Source organism: Grampus griseus (assembly GCF_964374135.1).
Source record: "Grampus griseus genome assembly, chromosome: 1".
Lineage (NCBI taxonomy): Eukaryota > Metazoa > Chordata > Mammalia > Artiodactyla > Delphinidae > Grampus > Grampus griseus.
In genome coordinates this window covers 84,168,530-84,180,612 of record NC_139017.1, presented here as the reverse complement: position 1 = coordinate 84,180,612, position 12,083 = coordinate 84,168,530, and the positions used below count along the sequence as shown (strand labels likewise).

The following is a 12,083-nucleotide window of genomic DNA, read 5'->3' as shown; positions in this document are numbered from 1 at the left end:
CCGTTGCATTGACAGGCGGATTCTTAACCACTGTACCACCAGGGAAGTCCCTCTAGTTTTTAAAATATCTTATTAGATGATTTCTTTTCAGCGTACCTCATTCCCCACAGTAAACATTTTGAGTGAATCAGTATATTATCTTAGCTAATTATTTGTATTTTAAGATCATCTTTTTAAAAAAAATAGAGAAAAATTTCTGAATATAGGCATACTAAGTTACTACTAATTCTAACTCCCATCTCACTCTAGGATGTTTTGTTTAATTGCACCAAAATTCAGAAAAACTTCTGTGTGAACAATCTTTCATTTATTCTGATTGTCTTTGTTTTTATAGGACTTTGCAGCGTCTATTAGATATTTACTAAATATTAGTGAATAATCAGTTGCACAAAGTGTCATTATAGCTTGCAGCCATAGTTTGAGGGGTTTTTAATAGTCTACAACTTCATTCCAACCTGTACACCAGCCACCTATTTCTAAAGTTGGGATCCTTCAAAGGCATTTGGATGTCTTTCACGTACCTTATCTTTCTAGGCGCTAGCAGAAACACCAGTTTTATTCTTTAAAAGAAACAGACCCACTGGTAAATCCCTAAAGCACATTTAGGGGAACGGGGAATACACTGCTATGGTGTTTCCAAAATTCAATATCTGTTGTCCTTGGCTTGCATACTACTGTTATATCGAACTGTTTCACTTCCAACAATTATTTCAAAGCATATACAATATGCCTTTCTTGCATTGCATTAAGGATTTTAACATATTTCATCTTCTTTATCCTGGTCTGCCTGGGAAAGTGATAAACAGAAGATGTGAGCCCATGAAATTTATTGTAATCTTCAAGGCATTTTTGTTAGTTCAGAAAATAGATGAAGAAGAAAGCCTATAATGAGAGGCTTAAGAAATCTTATCTAATACATATTTGGTAAAGATCACTTAGATCTCATTGTTAACACAAGTCTACACTGAATTATCTTGATATTTTACATTGAGCCCAGCATAATTTACCAACTTAAACTCCTTTTGACACTGAGAGTGCCTGTCTTATCATACTTTCCCTAGCATTGATTATCATCATCTAAATTATTATTTGCTAATTTGCTAGGGGAAAAATCATATTGTTTTAATTGCTTTTCTTTGTACAATTTGTTTGATTCTCTTAATGTTAACTTTGTCTTCACTGGTTCCCTTGCCCTGAATGGCACTCGATTTTAGATGTTAGAACCATTGGAAAGAGGAGAGTAGTGTGCTCAGTATATCCCTAAGGAGTTTTACAATGTTGACCTTCGCCCTTTTTGACAAGATCTTTCTGGGCAAGGGAACAATAATTAAGAGATGAAGAGAGCCAAACAAGGCTACTACTGGAAAGTGGTAAAGAAACCTAGGGTCATTTCACCTTGCTATAGACTCCCATACCTAAACCCAAATCCTGACTCTCCTTCCCAGTGAGCTATGTAGCCAAGGAGCTATCTAACAGTGTACTAGTATGTCTTGCTGCGTTTACCTAAGACTTCATTTTTAAAATCTTATTTTAGGGAATACACATAAATTATAAAAGAGCATATATTCTCATTAAAAGAAATCAAGCAATACAGAAGAGAATTAAATAGAAATAAAAGCACCCATTCCTTCTTCTACCCCTTTCTATCCCACCCTCCTGTGGTACAAATAGGGATTTACAGGAATTTCATCCTGATAGTAAATATAATTTAGTGGCATTTTGGTGTCAGTGAGACTTCAGTTTAAGGTGATCCTGTAAACTCCAGGAGGGATTATATAAACTCTCCAAATGTCTGTTTTGTTCCATACTACTTAGTGCAGTGCCTGGCGAGGACAGTTTCATTGTAAGGCGAGAAAAGGAAAAGGATTGAAAGAATCTTAACAGAGCATGTCTGACCATCAGGCTTTGGGGTATTAGATTTCTGGAGAAGCGCAAGGGTTCTCAGCATTGGCTGCATGTTAGACTATCACTTGGAGAGCCTTAGCAAAATACCAGTGCTTAGGTCTCACACCCCAGTGATTCTGCTTTGATTGGTCTGGATGAGACCCCAGCATCAGTGTGTTAGAATCTTCCCTGGTAATGCTGATGTGCAGCAGTGGTGAAGAACTACTGAACCATAAACAGTTGTTGCTTACTGAATGTTAATTGAGGAGATCTGTGCTTTACTTAATTCTTTAAAAGTCCTTTATGCTTTGGAGGACACTTTTATTTTTATAGAGATTATTGTCCTAATTATGTTTTGTTATATTAAAAATATTTTGCATTTCCTTATATACAACATATATAGTAAGCACATGGATAATCAAAGAATTACTTAATTACTTGTACATTAAGATAATCATTAGGCTTCCTGATGCTAGAAAATATATTTCCCTCATCTTAGGACCATGACATTTTATATGGTATACTTTCTTTTTTAAAGGCCCTTTAATCATAATGGAAAACTAGCATTTAAGCAGTAGAGAAAACAAATCATATTAAGGAGCTTAGCAAAAATGTTTTAAAAAAAATCTGAATGCATTTGTATGATGTTTTCTTTTCTATGCCAAACTAAATGACTCAACTTGTTTATTCTGTGTTACTCCAGTTATCAAAAATGTTAAGATGTTCAGCTGATGCAAATAAAAAATAAAAGCAATTTAGGGACTTCCCTGGTGGCCCAGTGGATAAGACTTGGCACTCCCAATGCAGGGGGCCCATGTTCGAACCCTGGTTGGGGAGCTAGATCCCGCATGCTGCAACAAAGATCTTGTGTGCTGCAACTGAGACCCGGTGCAGTCTAAATAAATAAATAAATATTTAAAAAAATAAAAGCAATTTAAGTAAGTAGATTCCATCCAAATTATTAATTTCATGTTTGGGACAAAAACCAGAGGAACAGAATATTTAATGTAAGCTTTCTTTACTATGCTGTAAACCTGTTTTTTTTAAAGTGTGTATTCTTTACCTTTCCTTCTCTTGCCCTTCCCCAACTTTTCCCCAAAAAGGAGACTGTAACTGTGTTGTTTGTAATAAACTTAAATGCTGGAATAACTGTCAGAATAACTAGTAGTGATGAGTAGTTCTAAGGTTAAACCATAAACAGTGCAACATTAATGAAGTGTGGTGTAAATAAATTTGTAGCTAAACACTTCTTAACTTTGGCTTTCTCTTATATATTTTTATTTTTTGTATATCCATTTCAAAACCACTATGACATCTTAGTTATATAATCAAAATCTTGGCAGGTAGCAACAGGAAAAGCATAGCCAACCCTGAGCATAATTATGCTTATTTGAGGAAATATTAGACTTGGTGCCAAGTTAAACTATATAGGTGTTAAGAGATAATAATGAGAAACCCACCTAATGCTTGGCTTTGATTAGACCTTCCTTCTCTGCCAATAACGTAAGTGATAAGACAGTTTATATTAAATTTAATATCTATTCACTCCCCAAAATATAATAACTTAATAATTATAATAAAATATAGTCTATCCAAATATAAAATAGTCTGATAAGAAGATGTGAACCCAGTTCATAGTCAGAAAATGCTCACTAATGATGATGGAAAGTATCTTAGCTTTCTGTATATTTTCATGTATAAGCAACAGCCTTTGTTCTGCTATTGCTGAATTATTTTTTATTCTAAATGGAAAAAACATTAAAAGCATGGGATTAATATGCTGTGGTTTTGTACTGCTTGCTAAAAATTCAGCTGTTCATTGGCTTGATATTTGAAGGCCAGACACTGGGTTCAAAAATGCAATTTACTGTTTCATAGATCAGTCCAAAAACTAAATCTAGTATGTGTGTTCCACTATCTTTCTGAGGTATACTACTGATTAGGAATGCAAAATACATCTAATTATTATTTTTTCCTTTGTCTAATGTCATAATTAATCTGATTGGGTCAGTTTAGAGCATTATTCTGAAAACACTCTGTAAGAACAATTCTAGTCTCTTCGAAAAGTAACAATTAAAATCTTGTTTCCTAGTCACATTCTGGGCTAAAGATAGATTTTATGTGTGAGTTTATTTTTAGATAATACTTTCCCATGATAAACTATTAAAACAGTACAAAAGCATATAAAATGGAAAAGTAACAAGTTCCTTGTTCCACCTAAGGAAAATTCACTGTTAACTGTTTCTTGGGTGTACTTCCACAGTTTTACACATACATCTTTTCCCTTTTCTTTAGAAACACCTCCCCACCACAAAGCTGTACTATGCACTATGTATAAATATCTGTTATTCTTTTATTTTTTAATTGAAATATAATTGATTTACAATATTATGTTAGTTTCAGGTGTGCTACATAATGATTTCACATTTGCATGCATTTTTAAAAATTTGCATGCATTATGAAGTGATCACCATGATTAGTCTGGTGTCATGATAACCATCTGTCTCCGTACAAAGTTATTACAATATTATTGACCATATTCCTTATGCTATTCTTTTTACTGGCTGCAGAGATTTCCATTATATGGAGCTTTCATAAGTTATTTAACTGATCTCATTTTATTGAACATTTAGATTTCTTTTTATTTTATGATTTTGCTATTACAGTAACTTCCTGGTAGATATCTCTTAATAATTATATGACTCTATGTAGAATAGAATTCTTAGGTTATTCTAAAACATCATATCTTGTGATATAGGTTTATACCTCAATAATTTGACCAAATCTTTGGTGGGCTGCCTTGTTATTGGCATCTTTCTCATGAAATTGGAATTCAGAAGCAATATTTAATTTATTACTTTAATAAGCTAATTTAGGGGAGTAGTTCCAATTAATTAAGATTTTACCTTGGGAAGTGGATTATGCCTGTGTGTACAAAAGGTAAATACTTAGAAAAGGTGAGAGTGCTGGACCATCATTCTATTTCAAATCTAGTATTATATAATCTACTATTTACACACTGACCTGTAGTCTAAGCATTTTATTTATATCCTTTTAATCATCTGAGCAATCCATTGAGGTAGGTACTAGTATCCTCATTTAATGGTAGATGAGACTGAAGTTTAGAGAGGTTAAATGACTTGCCCCAGGTACCAGAACTGGGTGTGCAAAAACTCTATTCTTAAAGGTAGCTGTAGAATTCATATTTCTTGTTTTGTTGTTGTAGTCCCCACAATGAAGCAATGTTTTCAGTCATTCAGAACCCAGGGAAAGATGATGGAAGAAAATAAGATATGCCTCTTATTCTTGAAAATTAGTGCTCCCATTTTCCTACCACATCCAACTTTTTGGATTCATATAAAAAGTGTTGTACAGTGTAAATAAGTAATGCAGTTGAAGGATGAAACCTTAATTTGGAATAGCATTATGCTTCATGCTGTAATACAAGCTTTTGAGAATAGGCTGAACTGTGAACTTCAACGATAACAAAATTTCTGATAAAGGGGCCCTTTGCAAAAAGTTAAAAGATACCAACATATTATATATCCAGTAGTTTGGGTATGACAATGTTTTATGTATTTATCCAGCATAATTTGCCCTTTTGTGAATGGAAATCCCTGTTTTGCTAATTAGAGTGTATCCAGTGTAATTTACTTTAAAAAATATACTCAGGATTATCATTTCGCTCATTATAGTACTGTGATTTATTTATTTATTATCTATTTGTTTTTGGCTACGCTGGTTCTTCATTGCCGTGCACGGGCTTTCTCTAGTTGCGGTGAGCGGGGGCTACTCTTCGTTGCAGTGAGCGGGCTTCTCATTGCGGTGGCTTCTCTTGTTGCGGAGCACGGGCTCTAGGCGCGAGGGCTCCGTAGTTGTGGCGCATGGGCTTAGTTGCTCTGTATCAGGTAGGATCTTCCCAGACCAGGGCTCGAACGCATTGGCAGGCGGATTCTTTTTTTTTTTTTTTTTTAGTGGGGAAAGAGGCGATAGGGGAGGAGAGGGAAAGGGAAGGGACGAGAGGAGGGAAGGAGGGAGGAAAAAAAAAGTGTCTCCAGCAGGCGGATTCTTAACCACTGTGCCACCAGGGATCCTAGTACTGTGATTTAACAGGCTGATTATCTTAAGTACTCTTGGAGTATACTAAAGACAGGGATCCCGAAACAACTCAAAATTCTGTCTGCTTTTAGGTTTACTTTTCCTTTATCACTAACAGCTTTATACCGAAAGCTATCTCAAAACAGCAGATACTCAAAAACAAATAAGATTGATGATGACTCAAAAGTGTACATATATGACTGGGCAGAAGAAAACTTCAACATCTCCATTGCTACAGAACTTCTTTGCAATTAGCTTGCAGAACTTGATTCTCCTCAAACAGTTGTGATTGCTCTGCATATCTTATAAATTATTTACACCCTGATGGTACAAAATGGCTACATTAATGGCACCTCTGGCTCCACATGGTATCAAGAACGTTAATAATTCATCTTTTATTACAGCTACATCCCTGTAGATTAGCATGAGTGGGAACTGAGTATAACACTGAGCTAATAAGTAAGGCCTTCGCTGAGAGACCTTTACTCTCCAAACTTCGTATCCATAAATATTCAGATATTAGTCTTGTTAAAAAATAAAGATTATTGACTGTTAAAAAACTAGACTCTTTAGGTTGTGTTTGTCAAGCATTAGATTACTTCAACTATTTAAGTGCATTTTAAGGATATTTCAAGGGGAAAATCTTTGAAAGACATTCTCCATTTCAGGACTTGCACTTAGAAAACAAAAACAAACAGATAAACTAGAATTAGTTTATGTGAACTAAATGAAATTAATGACTGGCCACTGGCAAGAATAGAGACTTTCATTTTGAAAATTATTCAAATTCTTAATATAAGAATTTTACATCTGATATTTGAAGTCTTCAAATTTATCTTCTTCAGCCTTTTTGGACTACTTTAAAAAAATAAATCGGAAATTTCTTATGGAGAGCAAGAGTATGTCTGTGTACCTTCGTATACCCATGTCATATTAAATGCCAGAGTGAAATCTAGATATAAAAGAAAGTTAATTTACACATTTTTCAGTGAAGGATAGTAGTTGAGTTGATGTTGAGTTTATGTTTACCATTTTGAAGTGACTCCACAGAGTACTACAAATGTTGCTTTCAAAAAAGACAAAAAGGGGCTTCCCTGGTGGCACAGTGGTTGAGAGTCCGCCTGCCGATGCAGGGGACAGGGGCTCGTGCCCCGGTCCAGGAAGATCCCACGTGCCGCGGAGTGGCTGGGCCCGTGAGCCATGGCCGCTGAGCCTGCACGTCCGGAGCCTGTGCTCCGCAACGGGAGAGGCCACAGCAGTGACAGGCCCGCGTACCGGGGAAAAAAAAAAAAAAAAAGACAAAAAGGTTACTAAAGTTGACAGTGGTTGTAACCTTAGCACTTAGCACAGTGTCTGGCACATGGTTCAATAAATGCTTATTGCATGGATACCTGGTGATCAGATCAATCCATATAATTCTAGTTACACATCTGGTATTTTGAGAAAACAGCTATATGATTTATACTAGTTGCTTTCTATGATAGTACCACTTTGGGAGTGTATTTCAGCTCATTGTTAGTGTTTTTTAATCTGTTCAACGTGGATTTGTTGCAGAAAAGTCCAGAGAGCCTCATTATATGTGGTTCTGACCTGTGAGGCATATATTATTATTATTTTTTTAATTAATTAATTAATTTATTTTTGGCTGCGTTGGGTCTGTGTTGCTGTGCGTGGGCTTTCTCTAGTTGCGGCAACCGGGGGCTACTCTTCATTACCGTGTGCAGGCTTCTTATTGCGGTGGCTTCTCTTGTTGTGGAGCATGGGATCCAGGCGTGTGGGCTTCAGAAGTTGTGTCATGTGGGCTCAGTAGTTGTGGCTCACGGGCTCTAGAGCACAGGCTCAGCAGTTGTGGCAGGCGGGCCTAGCTGCTCCGTGGCATGTGGGATCCTCCTAGACCAGGGCTCAAACCCGTGTCCCCTGCATTGGCAGGCGTATTCTTTTTTATTTATTTATTTATTTATTTATTTATTTATTTATTGCTGTACGCGGGCCTCTCACCATTGTGGCCTCTCCTGTTGCGGAGCACAGGCTCCGGATGCGCAGGCTCAGCGGCCATGGCTCACGGGCCCAGCCGCTCCGCGGCATGTGGGATCCTCCCGGACCGGGGCATGAACCCGTGTCCCCTGCATTGGCAGGCGTATTCTTAACCACAGAACCACCAGGGAAGCCCGAGGCATATATTCTTTTTTTTAAAAAATAAATTTATTTATTTTATTTATTTTTGGCTGCATTGAGTCTTTGTTGCTGCGCCCAGACTTTCTTTAGTTGTGGCAAACGGGCTACTCTGTGGCAGTGCGCAGGCTTCTCATTGCAGTGGCTTCTCTTGTTGTGGAGCATGGGCTCTAGGTGTGCGGGCTTCAGTAGTTGTGTCACGTGGGCTCAGTAGTTGCGGTTAGCAGGCTCTAGAGCGCAGGCTTAGTACTTGTGGTGCACGGACTTAGTTGCTCCGTGGCATGTGGGATCTTCCCGGAGCAGGGCTGGAACCTGTGTCCCCTGCATTGGGAGGCGGATTCTTAACCACTGCGCCACCAGGGAAGCCCTGAGGCATATATTCTTAAGACAGCATTAGTCTGTAGAGAGGCTCCAAATTATTTCAGGTATCTTTTGGATTACATCAAAAAGTGTTAGAGGTTTTTCAAACACACAGAGAAAATTATTCTTTCACCCAGTAGAGACAGTGGACAGTTTTCACTGATCCTGAATATATAGTGGTTTATACTATGTATAAGTTAAATTTAATCTGATTGCTTTTGATTTCTTTAATAATGGTTTTCTTTAAAACTGATTGTCTGGTCATCATTGACATCCATGAGAGAAATATAGGGGATAGTACAATCAAAAGTTATACTGCCAAGGAGGTTAGGGTTTGGAAAGGCATTAGAGGCACTGATTAAAATGAAAGCCCTTAATCTGTAAAAGGAAAATTCCAGAAAGCATGAGATGTAGAAGTAAATGATGCTGTGGTAGCCTACTATACAGATGATATTAGCTCTGTTTGCCAGACCAGCCACCTTGCAGTAGAATATGGAGTATCTAACTTAAATTAGAGCAGTCGCATTTCTCCTTAAGTTGAAACACCACAGTAAATAAACATCTTTTCACTCGTGTGAAATTCTGTGTTTGTTGTTCAGTAGCAAGTGTGAATTGGATGACAGTGTCTGCATATAAGATTTTTATGTGGAGTGAATTCATGTTTTTCTCTCTTAACATTTCCCAACACACGCCTCCATTCATGAGTGTCCTTGAGCTGATACCTGGTGCCATATATCTTAGAATAAAGGTTTTAGAACTGTGTGAAAAAGTGACAGTTTGATCTAGCCTTAGTTATAGTATGGTGTAAATTAAGCTCTTAAATGAAAGTGGCTAGGTTTTACAGATGGACAGACATGAAACTAGCTGAGAACAAATTGTTGTGCTGTGATAGAGACATCGTTCAAAACTGCATGCCTCTGTCAACTGCCCGTGGTGGTACAGTGAGATAAAGTGATCTGTAATGTTTCTCTAGTGTATCCCTATTGCTAGCCATATTGTAATGTGTAATACATCTCTTGGGCAGACAGCTTGTGTGGGCTAGATTCCACCTCAGTCTTGAAAAGATGCCAGAAAGCAGCAAGGTGAATTTTTAAGCCTATTTAAATATTTAGACTCATGACTAATTTGAGTGAAATCTCTGCTGTATCTAATAAACTACTCACTAGAAGTGAGATGGAATTTCAAATTTTTGACTTCCTCACTTATTAGCTGTGTGACCTTGGATTGACAAATTATTAATCTCTGTTTCTGGTATTTGCCTCATAAAGTTGTTGTGTGGACTTAGGCAGATTTATATGTATAAAGTGCATAGAAGAGTGCCTGGCACTTAATAAATGTTACCTGCTGCCGCCACCACCACCATCATCATTAACGTAACTTGGAGTGAGATGAATTTCCCTTCCCTGAAGCTAGATTGCTTTTTTTGCTTTTAAGGAAGACTACATCTCTATCAAGGATGTGGTCAACCCCAATTCTAATACATAAGCTCACTGTCTTGACTTGTGAAATCTAATCCATCTTCAAGTTTATCTACAGCTAAAGTGTAATATATATTATATATTATGTAAAGTATATATTACTTTATATTATGTTACTTTAAAAGTATATATTTCTTTCAAAAGTATGTAAAGCATACTGCATTATAATAAAGTATAACATAATCACTGGAAGGGATAAAGAAACCATAATATCTCTGTGGAATGATCTACAAGATATGTTGTTAAGTGAAAAAACCAAGGGGCAAAATAATGTGTAAATTATTCTACCATTTGTGTAAAACTTTTCTGGTACATGCATAAAGTATCTGACAGGCTGTAAAAGAAATGGTATATTTTCACTTGTTGCTGTTGGGGAGGGAAATTGGATGGCTGGAGACAAGGGTGGGAGACTTTTTACTGTATATCCTTTTATACTTTTTGATTATTGAACCATGTGAATGTATTTCCTAGTTAGTAAAAACAAAAACAAAAAACCCTTATAAAAAGGAGAAAGTAAAAGAGCTATTTTGAAATCTACATAAATTTTTATTCATGCATTATAAACATTTCTTTTTATCTGTACTACTTAAATTCACATTTGATAGGGCGTTTAGATTCCTATTTTTGTTTGTTTTTTTTTTTTTCCTTTAAGTGTGCTTTCTAGGGCTAAACTAAGAATGATCTCTTATCCTCCGTTTAGGGATTTGAGTCATAATCGGTTGTCTAACTGGAACATAAGCTTGGAATCTCAAACATTACAAGAAGTGTAAGTTATTTTTATTTATTTAAACTTACATTAAATTCTTTGAGGTGATTTGATGAATTATGAATTTCAGGATGTTTAATGCAAAAATGTCAAAAAATTGAAGGAAAGAAAACTTTAGATTAAAACATGTTTAAAAGCCTAAACTTGTCTTTGGCTTTGTTAGTATCACAAACTCTCTGGGTATTATGCCATTGCATTGGTGATTTCAAGTTGTAAACTGCGTAGAAATACTGTTCTACTTCCTTGGGGCCTAAAATAAGATTTCCCCTCTTCAGAGTGAATATATTTTATTTTATTTTTTGCCAGAGTTTCAGCCAGTGAAACTCTGTATTGTGTAAATTTTTTTTTTTAATGTTTTGACTTGTCTAAGGTGGAAGCATCATGTCTGAAGTAGGTTTATATGAAATACAATATTTTTGGTATCACCTGGAATATGGTAGTTAATATAATTCAGTTTTCCTCTTCATTGAAGTTTTTCTTTTAGTACTGAGATGTATTATTACGTAGTTTCTGGAGAGAAGTTTCTAAAATATTATTAATATCAGTTATTGCATTGTGGTATTCCCAGAGGCACAACTGTTGAGGCCTGTTTACCTCTATACTAAACACCCTCAGAATCCTCAGATGAATTTTTCTTTTGAATTTCTTTCTGACAAGGGGTACTTTGTGCTCTCATTTGTTCTGCATTCTCTCCTTCCCTGCCTCAGATTGGCTGCCCCTAATCTGCTGCGGACTGAATGAACAATTGACAAGCCTATTAGCTGAAAGCGTAGGTCCTGAGGAAAGGAAAATGCTTAGTGGGAAGTGCATGGCCTTATTATTTATTACATGGACTTTGTAACTTCAGTTGTTTACTTGGAGGCCTTTTACTTCTGGCTTCTTTTCTGTATTCTAGATTGTTGAGGTTGTTCAGTGATTGAAAAACAGGTTGGTGAAATGTGATTGCATTAGGTTTGCTACTAAAACAATTGAGATAATCTTTTAGGTCTGTGGTCTCAAGCAACTTTCCCTAACTTTGAGTAACAAAAAAATATGTGTGTGTGCGTGTGTATTTTAAAAATTTATTTAATTAACTTATATATAAATTTATTTTATTTATTATAAAGAAATATATATAGAGAGATATGAATTATTCTTTTTTTGTTTAAGAAGGACTTAAATTAGCAGTCATAATAGTAACTATTCAAATAACCTTGCTGGGATTAAAAATATTTAATGTACAAAATATTTCCTAACCTTTCTAATATTGGTATCAAATCATAGATCTATACCATGAAAACATTTTTTTATTAAAATCTCTAATTTCTCAGTAGAAAATATTTAGT

General features: G+C 35.9%; 1 protein-coding gene across 2 annotated transcripts in view; it reads left to right on the top strand.

Annotated features, from left to right (window-relative positions):
* The window catches only part of LRIG2 (leucine rich repeats and immunoglobulin like domains 2), a 67,257-nt gene that overhangs the window by 19,802 nt on the left and 35,372 nt on the right, over positions 1-12,083 (top strand). The window contains exon 2 of one of the 2 annotated variants that reach the window (XM_082670664.1): positions 10,693-10,758. In XM_082670664.1, the coding sequence (XP_082526790.1) occupies positions 10,693-10,758 (66 nt within the window). Of the gene's footprint in view, positions 1-10,692; positions 10,759-11,575; positions 11,686-12,083 lie in introns of those variants that run through there. The other variant, XM_082670665.1, reaches the window with a different exon arrangement.